This window comes from Psittacula echo (genome assembly GCF_963264785.1).
Source record: "Psittacula echo genome assembly, chromosome: 5".
Lineage (NCBI taxonomy): Eukaryota > Metazoa > Chordata > Aves > Psittaciformes > Psittacidae > Psittacula > Psittacula echo.
In genome coordinates, this window is record NC_137739.1 from 53667831 (window position 1) to 53695733 (window position 27903).

Consider the following 27903-nt stretch of genomic DNA (forward strand, 5'->3'; position numbering starts at 1 on the left):
ATGAAGCTGGAAGGAGTGGCTGATATACCTGAAGGCTGTGCTGCCATTCAGCGGGACCTTGGTAGGCTGAAGAATTGGGCAGAGAGAATTTCATGAGGTTCAACATGGGCAAGTGTAGGGTATTGCACCTGGGGAGGAATAACTGGAGTATTGCATCCAGCTCTGCAGTCCTCGGAACAGGAAAGAGAAGGTCCAGAGCAGGACAGTAAAAATGACCAGAGGGATGTAACAACTCTCTGAAAGGCTGAGAGAGTTGGCATTCAGCATGGAGAAGAGTCCAGGGAGACCTTATTACAGCCTTCCAATACTTAAAAGGGGCTTCTAAGAAAGATGGGAATAGACTTTTAGCCAGGCCTATTGTGATAGGACAAGGGGTGATGATTTTAAACTAAAAGAGGGGGGATTCAGGCTGGATGTGAGGAAGAAACTCTTTACAATGAGTGTGGTAAAATACTGGAACAAGTTGCCCAGAGAAGTGGTAGATGCCCCATCCCTGGAGACATTCAAGGCCAAGCTGGATGTAGTTCTGGGCAACCTGATCCAGTTGAAGATGTCCTTGCTCACTGCAAGGAGGCTGAACTAGACAAGCTTTGATGGTCCTGTCCATCTCAAACTATTCTGTGATTCTGTGATAACCCCAAGTACCAGTACAGGTTGGGAGCAATGGCCATAAATTAAATCATGAGGAGTTTCATCTCAACATGAGGAAGAACTTCTTTAGATTGAGGGTGCAGAGCACTGGAATAGGCTGCCCAGGAGGGTCCTGGAGTCTCCCCCTCTGAACACATTCAAAACCTACCTGGACACGTTCCTGTGTAACCTGCTGTAGGGGGGCCTGTCTTGGCAGTGGGTTGGACTAGGTGATCTCCAGAGTTCCCTTCCAGCCCTGGTGATTCTGGGATTCCATGAAACACTTTTCAAGGGGCAACCTGCCTCTTACCCTGTTTGTGTCCACGGCTAGGATCTGAGCTGATGCTGCAAGTATACAAATAATCATCCCACCAGTCTCCTTTTCAAATCCCCAATTATAAAACACCATGGACCACAGGCATGGTGATTTGTTTTAAATACCACAGATGTCTCTGCCAAAGCACAGAATTGGACTATGGTTTCCCATCTCCTGCTGCTGTAAGCAAACTTCTGGAAACTATCAGTGGTTTCTAGTCAGAAAATGGAGGGTGTTCTCCAGAGGAAGGATCTGCAATATTAAAGGCTGATGACTGGGGCATTTAAAACAAGGCTGTTCTTTACAAGGAAAGCTCTAAGAAAGTATCTTCAGGCCCGACCCATATCAGCATAATCAGATTGAAATTGGAGAAGAATGTTAGCCACTGCCACAAACAAGTATCAGGACAGCCGCAGTTGTGTGGCCTGCACTAGGAAAAATATTTACAAACTTTGGCAATGAAATCAAAGCTGACAATGGTCATCTGCTTCAGGGTCAAACCTTTCACTGGCTTTTGTGGTATTTTTTTCTATATCCAAATATAACCCCACTGTGTCTCTAATGACTGAACTACTTGAGAGGTTTATGTAGAACCTAGCGGAATAAACCCCCTAAAAATACCCTATCCTTGGGGAAATGGACTTTTTCTTCCTCTCTGTATAGCCCATATTATACTGCGTAAGCTACACAAACTTCAAAATCTGTAAGAGAGATTATGTTCACTGAGCATTGCTCATAATGGGAAGATTTCTAAGTGTATGTTTTAGTTCTGTTCAACTTTTATCAGAAAGCCTCTTCTGTTATTGTTTTGGTTTTAGCCCCTTAGGTAAGGTCACAAAGTCCTCAGTATATATGATGTAAACTAATAACCACTGAACTGTTTTGTCACCACCCATAGTTGGTGGGATGAATGAGTACTTGATTCAAAGCCCCATTAAGTGCTGGCATGTTTACAACCCACACTTTATTACTGATCGTAACATGAATTTGGCAATAGGGAGGTCTGATCTGTTCAAGACAAATACACTCCTTCTATCCTCACCTCCTTTAAGACCATAACCGCTACAGTCTGGCTTTCTCATGAAATTGTACAAACTGTAATATGAACGCAAAGGAAAGGAGAATTACCAGCAGCCTGGTATGACTCTCTCATATGTCTTGGGGGGTTCAGAGCCAAAACCACAGCTGTTCTTGGTTATCAGAGCTGATGGTATCCCAGAGCAACGGGGTTTCCAGCACAGAATGTCACTTTGGAGTTGGAGGGCGCAGGTGAGGTCACAGAAGAGTAGTAGTGGCACAACAGGGCAGGGCAGTGTGACTGCAGGCTCAACAGGGCTTTCTAATGACACCTGGCAAGCAGGGAATGGGATTCTCCTGTTTGTAAGCACTATAAATCAAGAACACAGATCTTGTAAGTGGCACTGTTCCTCCTGGAGATGTTTTAATCATAGCCAAGTGGCTATGCTTTTGTGTAGGAGATGGCTGTGAACTCTTCATTTACAGGAGAGGAAAAGCAAATGGAAAAGCAAATGGACCTGCCGCTTACTGGTGCTGACATGGAAAATGAGCCTGAGAAGAATGAAGGTATGGTGTTTAGTTACTAGAAAACTCACTTGGGAAATAGAAATGGGCAAATTAAAATCACCAGCACCCACGAGGGGCTGCTGTTGCAGCAGGCTGATCGGCAGGTGGGAAGCTTTACCTTCCCCAGGCCAGGCAGCAATGAAGAGAAAGGTGGCAAACAGGGATCCAGGATGCCAGTGCCCAGAGATAGGAGCTGCCACCTGGGAGTAGCTTCTAGAAACCAAAATGCACCAGCTTAGGGCTTGCCAGCACCAGCTTTCAGGCAATAAAGGAGTTTCCAGACCCATCACTTTCCATTGCATTGGTTTTAATACCAGTAATTGCTTTTCAGATTTCTGCTTGAATGACAATATTATTATCTGTACCAGTGCCAATTTCTACAGCATCACAGGGATGCAGGGACCACTCCTGGATCTACCTCAGAAGGCTCAGTCCGGACACTGCAGGAGGACTGGCTGACGTACTGGACACAGGACAGCCATGTTATCAGGGGATGATACAGTCTGGATGGGTTTCGTTTAGTATAGACAGTCTGTTCCCCAGAACAGGAAGTTTAAGGACTCTGTTGCACTAAAGTAATGCAAATAAACCCATCCTTTGAACAAATAAAGTCTGGCAGAAGGAAAAGGTCTTAATGAAGGATCTGCAGCTGCATGGCTGTACGAAACAGAGTGATGTGGATGCCAGCTGACCAGCATTTTCCTCACATAAGTCTGAATGAACAGCCAAACTGCAAGCTCCATGTCACACATCAATGCTAAGTTACACTCAAGAAGAGTACAAAATTACAGGTCCATAGCCTGGAGCTCTAAAGGGAAATAAGGAGTAAGGGAAAACGGTAATAAAAGCAGCGATAGGGAATGAAATTAAGACTTAGAGTAGGGAAAAAATATGTATTGTGTTATTAGCCAGAAATTATTTTGGCAAAATTACTTTCTTTTTTTTTTTTACATGCATTTATTCCTCTTAAAAAGGAATTCTCCAAATTGTCCTTCTCTCTAGCTATAAAATAAATTATGATTTGTAGGCAAGAGAAGCTGTATCACTTCCAGTTGGTCTGGTTACACGCAGTCCCAATATACAATTAGCATTCAAATGCTTTCTCTTCTGCCATGCTTGAAGAGTGCTACAAAGCATTCCCAGTCTGATCACAAAGTCAGCCAGCAATGTCCTGCCCGTTCTTGGGGAAGTGTGAGTCAGTTCAGGGGAGCAAAGAGGAACTGGCAAGGTTTGGCTTGTAGGCTTATGAGGAAATGGGATAGAGAGTGGAAATTTGCTTTGCTGGAAGGCTCAGAAATTGAGAAAGGGGAGAAAGGCAGCTCGTGAGCGAAAGAAGACCTAATGTGAGAGAGCTGTGAGTCCCCCACACAGGGGCTGCAGAATCTGGGGAGGGCTCTGTCCAAAAGGTGCCAAATCATGGCCAGTCTGCAGATCTGCAGCCCCAGACTGAGCCCATCCCTACACTAGGGCCAGCACCACAGGCATACAATGCATAGGGAGCAGTGAGCACGAAGCAGAGCTGGGGAAGGAGTGAATCCGCAGTGTGTTGAAGAGGGGCACAGGCTTCAGTGAGAGCAGTGGGAGATCTATCACATTCAGAGAGTCACACCTCTGACAAAATGAATCTGTTTGGTTTCATAGCAGACCAGAATGAAGTGACATCTGAAATCAGTGAGTCTCCAGAATCTGTGTCCCTGGGTGATGCCTCAGCAGAGAAGGCCACAGAAGGCTCTGACACTGACCTAGAGGTTGAAGGTGAATGTTTTCTGGCCCTCTGCCCTTGCTAGCCTTTCTCTTTCCCTACAGTCAGAGCTGTACCTACCTACAGAACTGGTATGTATCTGAAATGGAGACCAAGGACACAACCCTGCCAGAGCCCTGAAAACCACATGTAATCGGGCAACTGATAAAGACCAAAGGGAATGAATTTCCCTCTAAGAGCTCTCCCTTTGCTGTCAAGCATCTTCCTTCAGTTGCTTTTTATACACCAGGGCTATTCCTTTGTTCCTTTTTCTCTCCTCTAGTCCTTAACCAACATGACCAGCCTAGCCCACAGCCTGGGCAGCAGGAGCAGCTAACTGAAACTAGGGATGGGACTGAAGCTCTGTGTGCTCCTGATGGAACACTGCATAGCAATTGTGGTCTGTGTACCATAGGTTTGCCACAACCGGCCCAGACTTTCCCAGTGACTCTCCTTTTATCTTCTGCTTCATGAAGTCACCCATTTGGTTAAACAAGTCTTGCACTCCTTTTTGCAACAGTAAGATTTGCCCTTAATTTAGAATGAGAACTTCTTAACTTGTTATAATTGGAAGGAAAATCAAAACCTGTAAGAATGCAAGAACAAGACTGTTTTGTTAGAGGCCTCAGACTGAACTGGAAAATGATGAGAGGGGAATTTGTCTTGAGGTCAGACCACTGAATGCACATAACAACATGGAGAAATATGAGCTCTAAGTATGGGGGTTGATGAAGAAATTCCAAATGACAGGTTTTTGTGGAAATACAGCTGCCAGCTGGACTGATATGTCTCACTGCAGCTGTGTCAACAACACCCAATGGCCAAGATGCGAATGCTAGAATTCTTTCTGCTGGTTGTAAGCCAAAATGTTCTGAGCTGCCCTGGCTCTGATGGCAACATCAGCTGCGTGCTTCAGTTAAGATTAGGGAAAAAAAAAGATAAAAATGTTTTTGCCTGATGTCAAGGATTCTCAATTACACCAAGAAAGGTTTAGTCACATTGCAGACTGGTGAGAAGCTGCAGCAAGTCGCTGGATGCCAAGTGAAGAAGCAAGTAGGATACATTAACTCTTGGAGGTCTGGGATAAAGGGATTGGGAGAACCAGGGGAAAATGAACCTTTAAGAGTAAAACCCTACTGTTGTTGCATAGTGTTACTTAATTCTGTTAAGTACTTAATTACTTAATAAGTAATTTACTTAATTTCTTTAAAAGAATGCACCACTCATCAAATACTTTTTCTCCATAGATCCTCAGAAAGCCTTTGTGGGCACTACAGGCACACGGCTGTACTTGGAAGCATGCAAGCTGATGGAGGTGGTGCCTGTCTCGTACTTTATTCAGAACATGGCCAAGTCTTACATAGACCTGAACCACTATGGTCTAGGACCGAAAGGTGTCAAAGCCATTGCCATCACTCTCATGGTGAGTAGTCAGCAAGAGTGAGCCCACTGTTCTCAAGAACAATAGGCATTTTAGGCCTCTCTCAGGCCTGGAAGCCATCACTGAGTACACACTGTGGGAGAAAAAGTCACATATCTTCCCCACAGGAGCTCTGAGCATCCCTAATATTTCTAATCCCCTGCACAGGAAAGTCTTGTGTGGCAACTGCTGGCCTTTGCTGGAGTTAGTTACTCCCAAAAGCAAACTGCTGCTTTTCTGTGGGACACAAGTCCCCAGTGCTCCTAACCCCTACAGGGCCAGAGGTAGGGCTGTAGGCACTGGTATCCCCCACTATGGGTTCTGCTACACTCACTAATGGACAAGCCCAAGATGCCTGAATTGGAGCTTGGATCTGAACCTGGGTCTTCAGGCTGGCAAAAAGCAATGGAAAGTCCTACCCACTCAAAACCTCTCCAGGAAAGCATCTTTTTTGTATGCCAATTTCTACTGCCATGTCTCTGTCACATCCCCTCATCACTGTCCTGCTCAGGGCCTGCAATGCTGTCTGAGGTTTGGAGGAAATGTCCAGTGCCTGTTGAACTAAGGAAACTATCCCCTTCCTTAACTTTTCAGCAATTTTTTGTGTGGTTTTGTTTACCTTTGTGTTTTCCCAGTCCAATGAAACTGTCACTCATCTAGAGTTGGAAGACAACTGCATGCTGGCAGAAGGAGCCATATGCATAGCAGAGATGCTACAAGAGAATTGCACTCTTCAAGAACTGGTACCCAATCTGACATAGTTTGAGGCCAAAATTATTGCTCACCAAGTTCAATCATCTGAAAGAAAACCGATTAATTCCTTTACAATTTTAACCAAATCACCTTTGTTCTCATGCAAAAACATTCACATTCTGAATGTTATGATATTTTATGCTGCTCTACTTTTAAAAAGTACAAGCTTCTGAAAAGCAGAAGTATGCATGTGACAACAGCCTGGTGAGTCTGAACTGTTCTCTTCTTTAGCAGATGTGACAATAATTACCATAACTAAGTCTTTCTAGTTCATGCTTAGCCAACAGAAAAAATGTTTTGGTCGGGAACTTTCATTCTCCAATATGACATGGGAAACTTTTCTAAATAGATTAAGGGAATAATGCAAAACTTTCAGATATGAACTGGTAGGAATGTTCCTTCGATCTGAAACAGGGGTATACAAAATGTATTTTGCTAGGCCATGGAATATGTGTTACACTGGAAGAAAAATTATTGGCCACATGCCTCTTGGTTCACTGAAGACAAAGATGCATGTGTAAACTGATGGCTCTAGGGCTTTATTCCTGTTAGGAAGGATACAGGATTAAACACACCTATAACACACATGTTAATTACTGGCTGGCTGGCATTTCCCATATGCTTGTCTTCTTCACTTGGTATCTTGAGCAATAAGACAATAAAGATCACTCATTCTTTGGACTCATCCTTCTTATCTTCCCTTCTTCCCTTCCAGAACATCTCAAATAACCACCTAGACACAGCAGGAGCTAAAGCCATCGCCAATTTGCTTTTGGACAATGCGTCCTTCCTCCACACTATTCTGCTCTCAGGTAGGCTATATGTACCCAAAAAGTGATGGCAGGGGAAGTGAAACAACGTCTTTTAATTGCAGTCTCTCATCTTGCAAATATCAGTCAGACTATGGGCAAAATCAGTATCTCAGCTATTACTCTGATGGAAACACAAAGTAATAATGGAAGTTTAGATTTATAGTTATGTGAATAAATGTTTGGCCTGCTCAACCTCCAGCACCTCTGAAAACTAGTCTCTTACAAGAAACTTAGAAAATTGCTGGAGTGTCTCCCCCAACTTCGGATAATTCTACTCTATGTAATGAAGTGGAATAATGACAGATTTCTGTATTGGGTCTGGATGCAATGGAGTTAATTTTTCCCATAGCAGCCCTCATAGTGCTGTGCTTTGTACTGGTAGCTAGAAGGGTGTTGGTAACACACCAGTGTTTTGGCTACTGCTGAGCAGTGCTTGCACAGCATCAAGGCTCTCTCCAGCATTCCACCCATCCCACTCTGTGGGCTGGGGGTGGGCAGATGTTGGGAGGGGACACATCCAGGACATCTGACCCAAGCTGACCAAAGTTATATTCCATACAATATGACATCTGCTCAGCGATAAAAGCTAAGAGAATGGAGGAGGAAGGGGGGCATTTGTTATTATGATGTTTGTTTCTGGAACAACCACTACATGTACTGAAACCCTGCTTCCTGGGAAGTAGCTGGACATCACCTGCTAAATAGGAAGTAGAGAATAAATCTTTTTTTTTTCCTTTGCTTCCACACATGGCCTTTGCTTTTGCTTTATAAACTGCCTTTATGTTGACCTATGGTTTCTTTTCCATTTCACTTTCTCCCCCTTCCTCCCAATCCTGCAGAAGAGGGGAGTGATAGAGGGACTTAGTGGGCACCTGGCTTCAGCCAAGGTCAACCCATTACAACTCCTTATAGCCAGACATGGGCTACGATTAACTGGAGAGTCCACCTAAAAGAACAGTTTCGTCCAGACCCTGGCACAGCACCAAGGGATAGATCAGCACAATGCTAACATACTTTTCTTCCCCAGGAAACAACTTTGGAGAGGAGAGTGCGCTGTACTTTTCTGAGGCATTAATGGTGAGTTACCTGAAATCCAAGGTCATTTGCAGCTTTGGCTGTGTAACAGATTCTCCTCATCTTGGAGCTGCTACTTACCTGGCATGATTTCACTTGGCAGTGCCCACATGATTTCTGGGCATAATTCCACTAAGTGCCTCATGCTTACTTCAGAAATGAGAGAAGCTGAGAGGACACAGAGCAGGATAAACTATGTTAACATTTTCTCAGGAGAGCTGTGTGAGTCCGGCTCAGAAACAAACCCTCAGGACTCTGTAACACAAGAACAAAACAACACTTGGGTGGCAAAAATGATTCAAGAAGCATAAGAAACACAACTTCATCTCATTTTGCAATTCTCCAGTAGAAATAAGATGCTTGATTAGGTCCTGTCTGAAAGCCTCTGCTTGATTTGACACCACCATAAGTTGCCCTGAAGCAAAGCCTTGACCATCAGAAAGTACTCTTGGTCAGGATCCAATGGTGCAAGTGAAAACGGGCAGAACAGAATTGCAGGGTGTGTTGCAGGCCAGACACGAGCTGTGTGAAGAAAGTTTGCACAACACAAAGTCCCATTGCTTTTGCTGCTTTGGGAAGAGAATCACTGTGATGTTATATGCCTGACAAAGGTTTGATTTGGGACACAGTACCATGCTGATAATCTCCCACGCACTGAAGATTTCAGTGTGTCTGGTATCCCTCTGTTTCATCCTTATGAGTCTTGGAGTGGCATCTGTTTGCAGCTGGCTGGAAGATCTCACTGTTTCTGCACATTTGTCTCTCTGCAGAAAAATTTCCAAGTGAAGGAGCTGGACCTCAGCCACAATGAGTTCTCTGAGAAGGGAGGACATCTCCTGGGAGAGATGCTCGGTAATTTATTACTCCTGGAGTACAGGCACTGGGGCACTTGCTGGTGTCAGCACAGAGAACATGTATTTCTTTCTCCAGAAAACATGCCCCATAACATGTGGGAAGTACAAAAGGCAGGGTGCCTAGATTTAGGGCTTCCTGCCTGCTCCAGAGTCTCACCCTCATCACCACAGGTGACTCGAGCAACTAGAACAAATATATCAGAACACAAATGCAGGATGCAGAAATACTAACAGAAGAGTCTGCGTCTGGGAGAAGGGAGCTGAAAGAGAAGCCCCTCAGGGAGTACAAAGCAGAAAACTGCATTTTACTAAAATCAAATAGGATCAGAATTGTTGTTTTAACCTTTTGATTACAAAGTTTAAGAGTTATTTCCATTTTTCTTAAATAGCCCAAACCCTAATGGTCTGAGCCATTGCACAGCAAGCAGTAAGAGAAACAGATTAGTAAGAAATAAAATTAAGCTGCCTAATTCATCTGTTCAGGCAAAGTGAGATACAGAGTGTGCTAGTAGCCCTGGAAAGGGAAAGCGAACAAAACAGTTACAGTCTTTCAGTAATCTCAGGTGATATTAGTGCACTGGGAAAGATTTGCATGAACATCTGACACTCTTCTTCCCTCAGTATGGCCAACACACCTGCCACCATAACGGCCACGAGAGTATGCTATGACCATCCATCTCATTCCTTGAGCATCTGGGTACAGAAAACCTTCAGTTTAATTAACGATTTCCTTCTCCTGGTTCAGTGTTTCCCGTGATATGTACTTCTTTCTAATTACAGTCCATGTCTTTAAAAGATGGATCAATTAAAACTGCAGTGAGGACAAGGCACTCTGTCCCCTGCCTTGGACAAGCCTGCAGGCAACGCAGAGATCAGTACTAAAACTTGTGACTGTCCTAACCCAGAAAAAAGCCACTCCAAAATTAAAGGTGTTAAAGCTCTTCTCTCCTTCCAGCTCACTTGAGGCAGGAACAGCAGAGATTACTGCAGAATCTGCTACTTTTCTGTTTTGTTTCTCAAAAGAGTATTTTTAAGTCAGCTAAACTCACCATCTGCCTTCATCCAACCTCCCATCCATGGAAAATCTGGATGAGAAATTCTCTTTGAGAAGAAAAAGCAAGTGTTGGCGGCAAGTCCTACCCTTCCCAGTGTCACAGTAGACACAAATGAATTCACACGTACCCTGCTCTAAGTAGAACTTACATTGTGAGGTGTGCTATGCATGTGAATTTGCACTGGCACATACACAGCTGAGCACAGCTATCATATGAAGCTGAAGTCCTCTCTTCTGCTAATCAAACATATGCAGACTGAGCCTTGATATTTTAGCTGTGGCAAGGAGAATCCAGAATTTTTCTTCAGTAGGAAAAACAGATAGTGTCTATTAATATAAGAAATCCTCCCTCTCTCTATCTTCCTCCTTCACAACTTATTCTTCAATTAAGCCAGAAAAAAACCTGTGTTCCCTTTCTGCTGCTGCTAACAGCCCATTCTCTGTTCTTTGGGTGCTGTGGACAGCAAAGACTCTGTAGGTCAATGAAGGTGTGGTTTAAACCCAGACGGTAACTCAGCACCACACAGCTGCTCACTCACACCCCTTCCTCCCCCACAGCATGGGATATGGAGGAGAATCGAAAGAATGTAAACCCCATGGGTTGAGATAAGAACAGTACAGTAACTGAAGTACAATATAAAACTCATACTACTACTACTACTAATAATAATGATAATGGAAATAGCAAGGGGAGAGTACAAAAACCAAAAGGGGAAAGGGAAAAGGCAAACAATAAACAACAGTGATGCACTATACAGAAAATTAACTCTATCCCAGACAAAACCAGGACAGAAAGCTGTTGCTGAGCCCCCAGTAAACTTTCTCTTAATCCCCAAGTGATTCAGCAGCTGTGTCCAGATCACTCTTCACAAGCTAACATCTCAGTTTCTCTCTCTTCTAGGCAGCAACTCAAAACTAGAGATTCTGGACCTCAGCTGGAATTACCTGAGAAGGAAGGGGGCAGTAGCACTGGGAAAAGGTCTCAGGGTAGGAATGCCCCTGTTTTGTGAAACCCGTCACAGTGATTATTACCAGGAACTGGTTGAAACACTGATTGGGCACTTACATCTGAGCAGGATTCAGTAGCTCTACCAAGGCCCATCCTACTGACCACGGCAGTCAGCTCTACGAGTAAGACTAAGTCAGTCAGTAGGGCTGGTGACTTACCTACTGGATGGAGACACCCTGGTGACATTGCAGAAATGCTGGATCCACTGGGAGCTGTCTGGGTGTGACTTGAGGGGTGCTCATGTCTCAGCCAAGCAAGAAATGGTAGAGTGGTACAGAAGATGGGCATGCAGTACCTAAGATCCCTCTTCTCTCCTTGGAGGGCAATAGTGCACTGAAAATACTCAACCTCTCTTGGAATGGCATTGGCAACGAGGGAGCAAATGCCCTAGCAGATGTTCTCAAAGTCAATGACGTGCTGGTTCACCTGGACATCAGCAACAACCAGATCGACAATGAGGGAGCCAAGAAGCTCTGCAGGGGCCTTGAAGCCAATGAAAAACTCAGAATCCTGAAGGTAAAATAAAGCTCAGGCAGAGCTCAAGGAATAAGCAGAGGAAGTAGAAAGATCTGAGACAGGAGGGACAGAAGACAGAGGTGACTGAGCTAGAACTGGAGGAAATGAGTATTGCTCTGCGTTGAATGTGAATGTTAAATCTCATTAATTTTTTCTCAGGCAACTAAGCTGCACTGTTTCCTCAAAAAATCCCCCATAACCCCACACCTGTTATCACCCCTAAGTGTTTGACATGTCTAGTCTCAGTCAAGTGAGAACCTAGGCATTCAACATGTCTAGCAGAAAACCTGATCTGCATTTAGATCATGCATATATACATTAAATGTAGTTGTGAAAGTACATATGTACATGTAACATGAATTTCAACCTAAGGCAAAGGTTCACACTGAAGTTTGTAGGTGGGCAAGAGTGTACCTTTCTCAGTGTGTTCTTTGCTAAAAATTTATTCAGACACAGGATAAACTGTCATTGCTATGTCAGAGCAATGCCACAGCACTACCTAAAGGAGAGGAGTACTATAAAGTCCTGGAAAAAGAAAGCCCAAAACTGCCTTCTAGTAAGCTGTGGATCAATAATCATCAAAAGGCAAAACTGAATGACCACCCATGATGGCTTCAGAGATTAAGGTTGAGAGCTAACATGTCTTCTCAATCTAAGATAATTCTCCAGAAATCCAGTTTAGAAAAGTCAGCTTGCTTATGATTCTCAGCTAGATTTAACTCCACCATCTTGAGAGCATGCAAATGGCAGTATGCATGTTTAAAGCTGTAGGCCTCTCTTTGGACACCCCTGTCCTTGTAAATCACTGCAACCACACCAGTCTTTGGGACTGCTGGTTTAGATTATGTAAATAAATTTGTCTGTCTGCTTTGCTCTTAACCTGGCTTGAGGCAGGGTCACTAGCTCACACCAAGGCATTACTCTCTCTATGTAGCTGCACAGATTGTCTTAGGAGCTAATAACACAAAGGACTTAAAGGAGGACGTCTTCTGCTAGCCAGTGTTACTCAAGAAGGTTTTCTTTCAAATAGCGGGAGTGGGGACTGCACATGAAGTCCAAGGCAGGTGAGGGGTGATGTTCACACACCAAGAGACGCACATGGCAATGCGAACCCCATAACACCAGATAGCTAGACTTTATAGGCCAGACGCAGCTGATCAGCTTGGGTTTTGATCTGCTGTGCGGCCAAGAGGAGCCAAGGTATGGGAATGTCCTGAGGTGCATGCCCTCATCCAGAGGGACCCTACTAGAAAGCACATATTCAAATGCAGCCCACTGCCTCAGCCTCTCCCCCATATGACTGAACATCACATACCCCTGTGTGACAGAAGTAAGAGACCTGGTATGTGGAATTTTGCACAAGGAGACAGAAGCTGAGAAGGCAACTCCACTGGGAAGTTGCACTGCAAAGCTTTGTAGGAGAGACATGAGTTGGTGAGATAACAGACAAACCCATAGAAGGGGACCACAGTTACGCTACAGCCCTGATGAAGAATAGGAAAAAGGAGTCATCCTCGAGGTTGCAGCATGCCTTCTGCCAGGCAGAAGCCTTCATTAGTAATATGTCTGGATCTCTGTCCCTTCTTCCACAGATGGCTGGTAATACCCTGACCACAGAAGGTGCTACTGCGCTAGTCTTATCTATCAGAAAGAACTCCAAATCCATGATGGAGGAGATCAACATTTCGGTAAGAGCTTATGTGCTGGAAAGCCTCCAAGACTATACATTCTTAGGGACTGGGTGGATCACAGAGCTGCCCCCTTCCAAAACTGTTTGGAGACTTGCTGTTTGTTTCATTTAGACACAGCTATTAAAAAAAAAGGGGCTAATATTTGACAGCCCTTCTAGGGAGCCATGTGGAAATTAAAGGGCTTTGGTACAGCTCTGGAAAGATGTGCTTATAGTATCACCACATTTCACTCCCTTCTGTTTTGCAATAGCAGAACAAGAACAAGGAGTGAATTCCCACTGGAGGATGAATTCTCTTCATCCCCTGAGCTCTTTCTCCCCCAGGGTAGCCTAACATGCTAGATACTGTGAAGTGCTTTGATACCCTGTCAGTATGTATGAGGAATAGAAGAAAATGGATGCTTCAAGGCATTGAAAGCAAAGCAATTTTATTAAAAGAAATAAAGCAAACACCAAAAAACACCCCAAACTGAAACAAAACAAAAAAAAACCCCAAATACATTAAAAGGCTGGTGTGAAAGAAAAATAAGTCAAAAAATCAAAGAGGCCAAATCTTAATATACTATTCCATAGCAAGTCAGGGACATGCCATGTACTGTTGTAACCTCAAGTGCTGCTTCTAAAATGGGATACCCAGAAATGCTTCTGAGCTCGTAAGTGAGAATGAGAGTTGCACTGCAGACCAACACTGGGGAGAGACCTGGGCACACATAAGGCTGCTCCTTGCCCTCCCATCCGTTCATTGGTGCCTCATGGGAGCAGTTACAGAAGGTACTGGGGGCTTCAGGACCCTCCATCCACCTTTGGGAACACCGTGACTAAAGGAAAGAGCATTTGCACAAAGATTGGGTTTAGGACTTGCAACATAAATAATACATTAACACTTGAAACAAGCTAAAAAAAACCAAGTTCATAGGCAGTTTTGAAGACTCACATAATGGGTTGTTTCTTTGTCCTGTGGTAACTGTATTAAAGAAAGAAACCAAAGCAGAATCCATAATATTCATCTGTGATCCTTCCTGAGAGTATTGAGAGCCTTCAACAGAGATCATCTGAAGAACAGGCATCCCTCTAGGGCAGACAATATTTCCGCATAAATTAAGATCAAAGGGAATTACCTGCCAAGTCTGCAAGGAGGCAGGCCTCATTCTGCAAGAGAAAAATAAAACGGGCTGTGTGGGGGTATAGGACTTCATTGCAGTATACATGGTTGTGCTAGTTTTACTACTGATAACATCCACGATTCATGAAGAGTAACAGATTTTAGCTAAATTCTGAGAAATTAATTACTGAAATGCATTTATTTAAAAGGAGGCAAATTTGAGAAAATTTGAGGCAAGGAGTTAATTAACATTAAGAATCTTCAATCCAAACTAAATCTTACTACGAATTTCTGCTTTTTAGAGTTAACAGATGCTCTCTTCACCATACCCTTCAAAAAGTCTAAATTACCTGGCATTTGACAAGATAAATGGTCAATGGCATAAATTTGCAATGACATTTCAGTATCTCAATCAAATGCTTCTAAGCAAATGCCTAATCTGTTTGACAGACTTCATTTCACCTCTAACGTAGGCAGTCTTGCATTTCAATTCAGAGTATTTGCAAATATACAGCTCCAAAGATCTTACGCTATCTTAAACCTTTAAGAAATTAGTAAAGGTTTTAATATTTTACCGGAAACTTAAGTGAAGACAAACAAAAGCTTCTTCTGCTCCTTTCCCAGTGCTAAATGCTTATTTTGACTTTTAAAGAATGAATAATTCTGTATTATTACAGTGTGTCTGTAAGAGGAATTTGAAACAAGGATCATATCTAGAAAACCTTGCATGGGTTTGACAGCACTAGCAAAGGCAACACAATAGAAAGCCACATTTTTAACAGCAGTTTATTGCTTCTAACAACATTTCTAAGCATGACTGTCCCCCATATAACCTAATCTCTATAGGTTTCAACTTGCAGATGCTATCAAACATTTTATAGAAGTCAGAACAGCCAGCACATGCCCATCTTCACCATCACAGTACAAAAGAGAAAATTGTCTCTTTTCAGCTGTCCATAGGCTGTTTTTCTGGCCTGTGGCCTGGCTGTGTCAAACATGCTGGAATGCACAAGCTGGCTCCCCCCTGGTGCCACCCAACTCCAGCACGGGTTGTTAGGCCACAGTGCTTTGGCTGTGCTGCTCCTGAGGCTGCACTGGCAGTCCACTGGCTTTCTCACGGGGTCAAGCCCAGGCTGGCAAGCCTTGGGGAGAGCTGGCAGCTAGCAGGGCCAGCTTGGACTCTCTTACGCTGTGTTCCCAGGACTAGGATACTCTGCTAGTGCACACAGTGCAAGGATGTCTGAATGGCTCCTTCAGAGTCACTGCATAAAGTCGTTGGTGCTGAATGAAAGCTAGTAAAGCCAGCCAGACCCAGATTCATTCAAGACTGTCTTTGAGTAGTAACAGTCAAGAGCTCACTGCACAGTAGAGCATAAGCTTGTAGGTAGATCTTAAGAATCGTGGATCTTTTGCTCCTAAAAAGAAGCTGTAAGAATGCATTGGGAGACTTTGTAAATAAACTTTGGGAAAAAATAACAGTGCTTGATGCCTTGGGAACCTGTGCAATGACAGAAAACAGAAGCTTTCATGAATTTCCTGAGCTTGAAATTTCCAACAATTAAGTATATAACTAATACAATACAGGAACAATTCCTCTGTCATAATGGGTATGAACTGATCATAATCATGTTTTTAAAAGATAAGGCAAAGGCAAATTTATGAGAACTGAAATTTAGAAGAATAAATTACACTGACATCAATAATATTTGCATTGATAGCTTATTTTCTAATATCCCATAACCCTAAATCAGGACACTGTGCTGCTGCCCATTCTGTAAGTGCTAAACCAGAAAACTCACAGTGGAAGCTCTGAAATGCTGAGCTCTCACTACCCTGCTTGAAATTCTTTGGGAAAAAACAAACTTCAGGTCTTGTACTGCTGATGGGAGCTCCCTATTAGGGTTACACAATGAAACAGAGCTTTATCAAAAGTTCTTTTTATCTGGAGACACTCAGACCCTTCCCAGATAGGTGCACCTTTCTTCTCTGGGCTATAAAGCTACATTGCTGGAGGTACTAATCCTTCTAAGCGTTGGACGGTTGGGATCATCTTAACCAAATGGAGAGGAGATCTATCTAGAACTGTCTCAGAGATGAACATGAATCACGTGAATCACCTAACAGAAGAGGTCTTTAGTGTAGACATTTACCTGATGAACATCTACCTAACATTAAGCTAATTTCTACATAAATCGATAGACCCTTTTCTGTCTCAGACATGGGAAAAGAGAAAGAAGAACTCTAATTTAGGGCCAGGCCTTCATGGGAGTCCTGCAAGTGAAGAGTAGAAATAGGATAAGGCATCACCCTTAGGAGAGAATGATTAATGTTGAGATTAGATGGATTTTGTGAATGCGAACAAGTCTTTGTTGTTCTTTGGGTGTCCACACTGACTGCACTTTCCTTCCTCCTATGTACCAGAATGTGTTGGTGAACAAAACTTTCATCAAATTGCTGGATTTGATGTATCAAATACGTCCTGAACTAAATGTCATCTATGGAGAGGTCGAAGGCTATATCATTGCGAAGCCCGAGCAGCATCCAAATCCCATGAAAATTATTCAGGTGAGCTACTGAATGTGGGTCCATAGCTCCTCTGTTCAGCACTTGGAGGGATGGAGGTTGGAAGGGGTAAGCTTTCTTCCAAGCAGGAAATTCAGCCAAGTTCACTCAAAAAAGTATGTTCACAAAGACTGCCACAGTATCCACATATCTCAGTCCACACAAACCTACTAAGCAAACCCTTTGATTTTCAGGAAAAGCTAATGCCTTGGGACCTGATACCAGTGGGGAAAAAAAAGAATCTGAATAGATGTTTGCTTGCTCTGTAAAAAAACCTGATTGATCCAAATCTGATCTAAATGAATGCCTACCCTCATCACAAGCTCACCACAATAGCTGACTTTCCTAGAACTCTTCACTGACAGTTGTGCTTTAGCATCAAAATTAATGTGCTTCGTATAAGTAGGAAATGGCATTACAAGCAAATAGCGTCCTAAACAGAAATTATTTAAGCTTTTCAAAGTCTGTAATTTCTATGGATAGCAGCAGATGGTGCTGTCCTCCCTGATGGAAGGCAACACAAGCACTTGAGCACTGCTGAGTCGAATGACACTTTTGCACTACCAGCTTCACTGTATTTCTTAGCAGCTGTGCAGATTTTCAGCTAATTGAATGAGACTTTGCTATAGATATGGATTTGAACGAGCTTAAGTAAAATCTTGGGCTGCTGGCTCACATCAGACAGTACTGCTGTGCTTCACAGCTAGTGATGCTCACCCTAGCATGCTTTGCAGTTTTTAACAGCCATTATGGCTGTGTCCTCATTCAAACAGACAGGAATTCAGAGAAGAGCAACTAAAGTGATCATAGATCTGGACGAGAGGGCTGGCTCTTCATTAGACAGCTGGCACAAGCAGTGGCTGCTGGAATGAGGACCTAATAACCATATGCATTTATCAGAAGACACAGGTTTACTACTGAGTCTATAGGTATAACTGAGAGGTATAACTCAGAAGAATGGGATTAACCTGAACAAAAGTATTTTGTTCTGACAAAAGAGTGGCTGCACAAGGAGTGAAGGACTCATATATCTCAGTGGCAGGATGAGTAAAGGCAAGGTGACAGATGGAAGAATAAGGGGAGAGTGGAAGCAGGTATTGGCAGCTGTTTCATGGTTATGCCCATGTTTTATCCTTGCTTCTCTTAGAACTACTTGAAAGAACACAACCTACAACTTTGGGACTTTTTTAGGAAGATTGACGAGGAAGGAAACATGAAGATCCCTGTGGCTGCCTTCCGGAGGGCTATGATGCAAGTATGCCTCTGAAAGCACTGCCAGAATGCTCTTCTGGCACAGCACGACTCTAGGGACACCTCTCTGCTGCAGCCTTGCTGCTGACATTGTTCAGGCTAAAAGGCTAAATTCAACCACCGTAAAAGTAGAGTCCTGAATGAGACCAACAGAAATGCTGTGACACCAAATAAATACTGCAGATGGCATCAGTGATAATGGATCAACTTTAGAATATCACAGAGGTCCACTGTTTTTATAAGACATACAGGATCTTGATACTTAGTCTTACTGCTTTGGGAAAATGAAAAAGAGGCACCTAAACCCTTGACTCTATGCACTGAGGAGATAGTTCTCTTTCTATTAAAACTACCAATGTGCTTGGGGTCAGTAGCAATAGTCAGCCAGCGATGATGCTCTTTTACAAGAAATGGAGAACAAAAAAAAAATCCAATTTTAATCCTAAAAAGAGTGAAACTGCCTCACCACCAGCACTCTGGAATTTTTCCATTCCTTCCTCCATGCACCAAGCCATCTGATCACTATTAAAAGATGGCCAGGCCCCATCCTGATATGGAGGATTTTTCTTCTTAGAAATACCCAGGTTTGCTAACATTTCTCCTCTTAGCATCCAAGCATCCCAATGGATCGCATCCAAATTGGGGAACTAGTGCACAAGCTAGACCGGAATCGGACAGGGGTTGTGGACTACAGGTGAGTGAGTGACTCCACTTACTGTCCTACTTGTCTTTCTTCTTTTAATTTGGTTTAGCACCAAATAAACACAACCTTATTCACATTAGGAGGTGAAGGGATATATGTTTTGGGCCAGTAGATGGTAGATGAAAAAATACCTTGTGAGCTTAGAATCTCTGTTGAGCCAAACTAGAAGTCAGTCTTATTCTGTTTGATAAACTTGCTGTGAGAGTGCAGAGATCTCAAAGCTGAATGGCGTTTTCATTCATTCTCGTAACCCTTTGAGGGAAGCATCAGCTCAACACTGTCCTCCCCGGAAGCCAGGGTTAAGATTTGCAAAGACAGCACATATGCCTTCAGACATTTTCCTCCATCCTCAGGGACTTCTGGGTTTTTTCCTTCTCTCTGATCCTTCTTCTTAGGAGACTTAGTTTTCCCTGGAAACCCACCTTCAAACTACAGAACTTTTCATTCTCTTGAAAGTGCCTCTTCTTTAGTGCCTGTAGCAATCATGTCCAAGTTCTGAGAGCCTGAGCAGTCAGCAGCAAGCTCCTCGGAGGCTGTCAGTTGCTGCAGGCTAAATTGCTTGTCATTGGACCAAAATTCCCCCTGGATTTTCAGTCAGTTCTGACATGTGACTCATCAGCTGAAAATCCTATTCATCATGCCCAAATATTCCTATCCCTCAGCACATACTGATGGGTTTAAATATATGCTGTAGTCTAGTTTTAACACTAGAAGCAATAGGTCAGTTTTGTAAATCTCTTCCCCTCTTAGCCTCCTACTGTTTTCAAAAAGAAGCAAGTTACTTTGTTAGGTCCAATCTTTATTACTTCACATATACTGGTGCCATACTAAAAGCATCCATGCTCAAATGCTAGATGGGCCTTAGCCTGGTTAATCTTGAATCAGAAGTTACATGGAGTTCCCAAGTACTTTAGGCACAAATTACAGAACTATGGTTAAGTAGTAAGCAGATTATGAACTGTTGAAACTAAATGGCCAGCAAAGACTTCGTTTGGTGCCATTAATGTGCTGAGTTGATATCTGAGGAAAAAAATAGAGGTATATACTCCATATCTAGCTTCATAATGCATTTGAGGACTGTAACATGTTTGGTAGTGGTAATACCTTGTAGACAAAAATCAAAAGAGTTGTGACCTTTGCTGTCCTTACTGTTCCCACTCAGGCTGTTCCCTCAAGGGCCCCTCAGCAACTTAAGATACCTGACAGGGAAGGTTAACTTTACTAGACTAACACTTGTCCACCTCCTTTTCATCAGTCACTTCAAAGAGCAGAAGCCTGTGGAAGTGGAATAGAAGAAAGAGCTGTAAAAGTGAAGCCACGAGGCAGGTCAGGCAATGAAATATTCTATGAGAAACACTGGTAGAAAGCTCAGAGTCACCCTGTGCTTGGGGATGCCTAACACTGGGGAATTCTGATAGTCCAAGTTATTGCATGTGGAAATAAAGTTGATGTTCTAATACACAGCAAGTGCCTATTCAGTCTGGTCCTTTTGGTTAAGATTAGTCCTTTGGACCTGGTTACCAAATATGTCTCGCTCTGTATGCTGACAATGCTGAATCTGTTGGCAAAGATGGAAACAAAAGTGGGAATTGGGAAACTAAGACACTCATGTATTGTCGTTATCCCCTTTTGGGGGAGAGCATATGGATAAAGACTGAAGCAAGTGCCCTGTGGACACCCCCTACCAGACTCAGCAGTTCTGATACAGGGACCTTTGCAAGAGGAGAAAAAAATAATTAATAGGATGTTGCTTAAAAAGTTATGGGTAAGAGGGATTTTATTTAATATCTCCATTGGAAAAAATATGCTAGAAGGATGGAAGCCATAAAAGATTTTAAATAGCTTATATACTGAACTGCTTTTCTAAAAATAACATTAAAAATAAAGATTTCTATTTCAACAACTCTTAAGAAGGAATGAAAGCTTTGCATAAATTCATAGTTATAAATAAACAGAATTTAGAAAATGCAAATATGGACAAGCAGAGGTAGTACATTTTGCCCTGTGAACAACTGACAACATAGACTACATACCAAGAACCTTTGAGAACTCAAAAATGCTGGCCACTTTGGGAAGACCAGCCGTCTGTGGAAAGGAAAAGAAGAAGGTAGTTGCCATTTGATAAGTCTGCCTTTCCCAGCAGAATTCCCACACGGAAAAAAAAGAAACCTTTGAATTAGAGTTCAGGTGACTCCAGTGACTGATCAGAAGTCAACATGGCTGTTGACATGATGGCATTGGTATGACTGCTCAGTAGTCATGTTAGTAGGCTTCAACTCATTAAGCCAGCAGGTCTACATCCTCCAATGCTTGTGCCTCTTCCAGACTTTACTTGTGACTGTGGTCAGTGCCCCTTCACCCATGGAATATGTGGGGTTTGAGATGGAGAATCAGAGCAGCAGAGATCATTTGAGCTGTTGGGTACTTTGCAAAGGCAGGGGTATTTTGCTGTGGGGTTTTCTGTTCCTTTCTTAATCCTTACATGTAATTTTAGGAATTTTAGCGTTTCTTGACTGTTCCTAAGGTATGCTTTCATAGAAGCGCATACCAAACCTGCAAGACCTTTCTGCTGAACACCAAGGCTCCATGCTCATCACCTTGCAATTCGAGCTCGCTTAGTCCCAGGAGAGCCATACTCCGGCGCTCCTCCGGCCACCGTGCGGTGCCATGGCCGGCCGCTAGGTGTCAGGCCAGCACCGGTAGTGGCGGGATAGCGCGCCGGCCTGGCCCCGCCCCGCCCCTGAGGGGTCCGACCCTCTGTTGACCAAGTGGTCTCCATGCACCGGCAATGTCTCCCTCTCCCCATCAGCCCAAATAAATCCCGTTTTACATCTTCTTTCTCATCTTAACAGGCATACAATGGAAATACCAACATGTGCAGGCTGGGAATTGAGGCCGGGGAGATGGGAATAACGAATTATTTTGTATTTACACCAAAAAGAAAAAATAGAGGCTTTTGGAGTTTGGTTTTTTCTTTGCTTGACTGGCAACTAGTGTTACCTGACAGAGTGAGATTTACAGCATCGCATATTCTCCTCAAAAATGAGACTCTTGTCTTAGCAGCAGGCAGATGCTCTATGGTCAGTTAACCTGGATCAGAGATGAGAAGTTTCTCACTTGTTTCCAGACTGGAAAACATGGAAGGGAGAACAACGGGACCCCTGGGTACCTGATGGCAGCGTGCGAAGGTCGTGCTTTGCTGTCATAGCAGTGCTGTGTGTGTTCTGCAGGCAAGGATGCACTTTTGAAGTGGAGAAGTAGCTCTGTTAAACATCTTTGTCATGTCTTCCCACAGTGCGTTGGGTTTATGTTGCATACCTTACACATGCATCTTTATCTCATGCAGAGTGCTGTTGTGTATTAGTCATGCATTACTATTCCACTTAGGTTTGCACAGAATCAGCTGCCCAACTAAACTGATTTATCCAATTTTTGCCCTTAAAATTCTAGATTAGCTACAGCCATCAAAAATCTTCTGAGAGAAAACAACATAATCAAATAGAGACGGGTACCAGCCTGTGGCAGGTGGGGGGTTTATTTATTTGAGTGTCCACTGAAACCCCAGACTCACCAATGACATGGCAGCCAGATTGTACCTGCACACCAGGAAAAAACCTACAGGGAGATCGGATGGTTTCTTCCAGCTGAAGAGTTTGAGCCCAAATTACCACTCCAGAAGGGCTTGATGAATAAAAATTATCTACTTTGCCAAACACGAAATGAAGAGACTGCATCTCTGGGAGGGAACCAGATGCAGCCTTCTGTCCTACTGTGGAGCCTGGTGCAGCTAAAACACTACCAAAAAGCTGGGAGTGTTAGTGAAAATTTGAGTACTCCAAATTCACATGCAAGCAGCGTGGTGGAGGGGTGTAGCTGCAGTTTGTATTGTTGCAGAGTTTCTCTGAGCACCACTCTCAGATCAATAAAGCTTTTTTAAGCTTGGTGGCAGCATTTGTCCCCTCGCTGGGAATTCGGGGATGAACTGTGGTAGACACTGAGCAGGGGCAGTCGGGGAGTGGATCATGAATTGCTCTGCTGATCCTGCACCTGTGAAATGGTGCAGAAGGAAACAGTTTGGCCAGCATAAATTAAGGCAGCTCTGAGACTCATCTAACATACCTCAGGAATCCAGCCTGCCAGCACCAAATTAGTGCAGAAAGCTGGCTAAACGTAATCTCTATCTTCCACGGCTTGTGAGAGTGACACAGCCAAGTGACATTGTCAGATCTCCTCAATATTACAAACAAATAACACTGTTAAGTAATGCTTTGCAAGCTCAGCATGCACACCAGAGTATTTAATGTGTTAGCTAGTTCAGACGAACCTTTGGATCTCTTACAGAAGAAATCATCTTTCTGTTGTGGATCTCATCCAGCAGAATGAGACCCAATTCAGACTGCTTTCCTAGGCACCACTGCAACACTTAGCACAACACGCCATTACATTAAAAAGACATCATTAGTCAGAATCTCTGGAAATCTCAGAGTAAGTATAAAGACCAACATTATATGCCAAACCATCTCTGCTTGTTCATGTTGAAGATCTTTGATCTGTCTAGCTGAACTGGCCTAAAGGTTTTTTGGCTTTACTTTCAAAGGAGAAATCTCATGGACTGCCGAAGTGGGTACACTGATACTAATCTTCATCTTTCAAACTTACATCAATAGTTCTTTGTTCCAGTGGCCTCCCATCCATATATAATGAGTATATCAAAGGTGTTCAGTGTATATCAGTGGACATACACCTTATGCAAAGGGACACCCACCCTGCAGCTATGCATGAAACCCAGCATCATGGGGCTGGGAGCATGCCAAGCACAATGTACTGGTCAGTGCAACTGAGATGCTTAAGTCCTCTGTCCATTTTCACTGAGTAAAACCTCACCTGGATCTGTCACAGCAATGTTACAAAATCTATAGAGATGACTGAGTGAAAGTTTGCAAGGACAAAATTTAACTTTTTTAGCATGAGGCAGCAGATTTTGGTCAATTGACTGATGCTGATGGCTTTAACAAGACACTGAAAAGATCAAGATCATAATGGACATCTTTGTTCTTGAACATGTATGTTACAGTTGTTTTCGTCTTATGTGGGTGACTCCTTATCTATCTACAATACTGAAGCTATTTCATAGTTTCTTAATCCAGACAGCTCAGCCAAAGGATTGCATTCTGAATTTGGCGAGAAGAATACAATCAACACAGAGTTCATTCCTTGCCATCCTGTTTCTTGCAGGCTGCTAAGATGGCAGCCAGACACACACCACAGGCTGGACAGATTGCTTGGGTACCCTTCTCTGTTCCAGACACTTCATGAGGACCTTGGTTCCTCTACTGACATACTATTAGCTGTGCATCTCTCAAGGCTAGCTTTCACAGGCTTATGGGAAGGGGGTATCTGATCATTTCACAGGAAGACCAAGAAATAATGTCCAGCCATATAACTTTATTCACAGGATCCTCCTTCCAGGAAACTGAGTATGTGCATTCCCTGATGGTCTATGTTTGCATTTGGGGTCATAGGATAAAGCAGTCATATGATGGAGCAGGTGTCTAGGATATGGTCCTCCGCAACGAACTGAGACCAGATCCAGTCATGATCTTCCAAGCCATTTTGTAAGTCCTCTTTGCCAGTAGTTTCTCCCTAAGTCTTTGGGGAGCTGATACAGGAGCTAGTTACAGTGGGTACATGTGCTGAGGAGCTCAAGCAGGGCAGTCAGAATCAGCTGCTCAGCAGCCTTACCGCTGTTGTGCAACTCACAGCGTGGCTACCAGCCTCCCCTCGAGTCACCGCTCACTGTCTTACCTCAGCGTGCAAGTGTCTAAGGAGGACCTACGCCTTAGCAGCAGCTGCAAGAAACTTGCTTCTCCGCCCTAGAGCTGCACCTTCGCTTGCTCTTCCTCCCTTCCCACCGAGCAGAGGGCGCTCCGCTCTCACAAGTGGCTCCTTCCCCACGTTCCCGGGATGGAGCTTCGCCAGTGGAAGGAAAAACTGCGCACACACAGACACACACACACCCCGGGAGACAAAAAACCCCGAGCACAAAACTAAGAAGGGTCTGCGCGCTGGGAAGAGGCTGGTGGAGACCCCGGAGGGCCCAGCCCGGCCCCGCACGGCCGCGGAGGGCACCGGCTTACCCCGGGCCCAGCGCCACGATATCGTGCGGCGCAGTGGAAAAGCCACAATGAGAGCTGCTCTCTAGGGGGGGTGGAGACAGACACAGGCGGAGCCAGGGCTCGAATTCTTGAACCTTTCACATCCTTTCTGTAATTTGAAACATACTTGTTCCCATTCCACAACCCGTGTTTTTTGTTTTTTGGTTTTTGTTGTTTTTTTTTTTTTCTTAATTCCTTCCTTGAGGCAGTGGAAATCCGTTCAGAAGAAAGGAAGAAAAAAAAAAAAAAAAACACGAGAAAGAAAGAGAAGAAGGAAAAAGCGAGCCCACTACTTATCAGAGGCTCCAAAACAAAACAGAGAAACGTGAGAGCGCAGCCCTCCCCAGCACAACTGCTTGCGGGCTCAGATTTCCCTTCAGAGGGGTCATGGCTGCTGCAGTCACGGGTTTGGAACGCAGCTGGTCCTGCCTGCAACAAGACAAAAAAATCCTCCTCTTCTCCAAATGGCATTTACCTCCTTTCGCTTCCCAAGCTCTTGGTGTTCAGTGCAGAGGAAGCCATTTGCAGAAAGCTCGGGGTGCTGGTTTGTGCCGTTACAGACCCTGGGCAGAGGGCAATTCCCACTCCCCACTCCCAGCCCCTTCCAGCCACCCTTCCAGCTGACCTGGAGGGGAACAGATGCCTCTCCTGTGCACTTGAAGTCCCACACCTACAAGCACTCCCAATTTACCTCCTTCCCCAAGGCTGTCAGGTAGACAGTTCCCATGATTACTGTGGGATGCACTCACGTGGGAGAGGAAAACTGGCTAATGTGCACTCTGACAGGTTCTGAACGTCCCTGACCACCCGAAAAAGCAGGCAGCAGCATGGATCCTGCTTGCATCAGCCAGACCATCACTGACCACTCCTTTCCCCCTGGGTAAACCACAGCAGGTGACTGTGCTGGTGCAGGAGGAATTTTTGTTTGCTGTGTGTAAGGAAGTAACAATTACCAGCGACACTCAATGCCACTGCAGGTCAGGAGTGACATGAAGCTCTTGGGTTGCATACAAGCAGTTGCAGTGCAGCTGCCTTGCCACTGTTGGAGCAGGACTGCTAAGTTGTCAGGAGCAGCACCGATCCCTCTCCCATGCACTCAGGGACTCACACCCGGCTCTTTCAAACCAGAAAAACAAGGATGAGGAGAGAAGCTTCCATATTTCATCGCCATTTTCATAGGTCTCAACTGTGTTAATGTGGTATCATGCTGTTTACATCTGTATGTATATGGATGGGTGTGAGCAACCCTTAATGAAGGCGTGTGGTTTTCCAGGAGAGAGTCAAGTGGGCACATGTATATCACCTGATGCAGTTGGATGACAGCCCCATCAGAGTCACCTCTGTGCATGGGGGAGAAGTCATCTAGAGTGAAGGGCAGTCCATCAGCACAGGGTATATCCCTTACATGCTATACTCCTCCCGTCACAGCCATTGCTCTGCACAGCTGGGTCAAGCTGGGGAGCTTGCAGAGATCTGTTTGCTCGGGTGTATAGCTAGAGGAGGAGAAGGACTCTCGGGAAGACAGAGATGGAGCGGATACACTTGAAGAGTCAGTGTGACATTTCGGGTTTCCCCATAGCAAGTCATGTGGCTCAGCCTTGTGCCCTGTGCAGGCCAGCAGCTAGCTTAAGCCCACCAGGGAACTCCTCTCCTTAACGCAGCTCCTGGCACTACAAGTCACCATGCTGATACTTTTCAGATTGGCAGGAAACACCAGAAAGCCCATGTGTGCTTAAATATTTCATATCACACAGCACATGCTATCCTGGCTGCCTGCAACACTGCAGCATTTGGGCTCCCTCCCTCCAAGAAGATAAAGCATCCCGATAGCTTAGCTGTGCTTAGCCAGACACCCTCAAGACTGTCTCTCAAGCTGGACATTTGGAGCTTACAGCATCTTCTGAATGTTACCCTCAGGTGGGAGCCATCCTGCTCAGGGTAACCCCAGCATCTCTCTGTGTCCATCCTTTGCCCTCAGCCTGAATTCATGCTTTTCAGCCAATACAACTGTAGCATGGTGTCTTGTTTATCACATTTCTACTACTTTCTGCAAATAAGCCTTAGCTACAAAAAACAAATAATGCTCTGCTGATTTTTTCTTAGGCAACTTAGATCCTAAAGGGTTATTAGCGCTCTATTCAGGCCCATATTGGCATTCCTCACCCTTCTGTAGATTGTCATGCAAGCCTGGTTGGAGTTGCTATTAAATATGAGACAAGACCTCAGTTAAACATGTATTAAGTTAGTGACTTCTGGGGTGTTACCAACTTTCTAGAGATACTACATGTGACTCACTGAACTAGATGACAGACTGAGTAATAAGTTATTTCACCTGGTCCTATTTATCACAGCAGGTTTATCCTGCCCTTTTTACAGGGATCCCTGTCTCACAGGTACTGAGCAGGCCAAATGAAATCTATTTCTACATGCATTGCTCTCTACACTTTTGTTTTTACTCTACTCCAGTTCCACATACTTAATTCATGCTCTAGTTAGCTGAAACAAAACAGTGTGGAGCCCTCTGATTCAAAGATTTTTGGAGAAAGACACCTAGACTTCTTGGGGTCATTGTTCAATGGATAAACTCTGCAGATGGGACTCCCATCAGAATCCAAATGGTGTGTTAAAAAGTGATGGAGAAAAATCAGCACTTGCCAGTTTTCTAGAAAACAAGATG

General features: G+C 44.1%; 1 protein-coding gene across 1 annotated transcript; it reads left to right on the top strand.

Moving 5' to 3' along the window:
• Positions 1 to 25273, top strand: LRRC74A (leucine rich repeat containing 74A; the record flags this gene model as incomplete). Its single annotated transcript, XM_080618215.1, has 15 exons — positions 1 to 61; positions 2450 to 2530; positions 4172 to 4285; positions 5519 to 5694; positions 6327 to 6434; positions 7160 to 7256; positions 8284 to 8333; positions 9101 to 9182; positions 11140 to 11225; positions 11569 to 11763; positions 13356 to 13451; positions 16977 to 17120; positions 18265 to 18372; positions 18977 to 19062; positions 24949 to 25273. The coding sequence occupies 15 exons, from the start codon at positions 1 to 3 to the stop codon at positions 25271 to 25273; spliced, it is 1809 nt and encodes a 602-aa protein (XP_080474341.1).
• Between the last annotated feature and the right edge of the window lie 2630 nt (positions 25274 to 27903).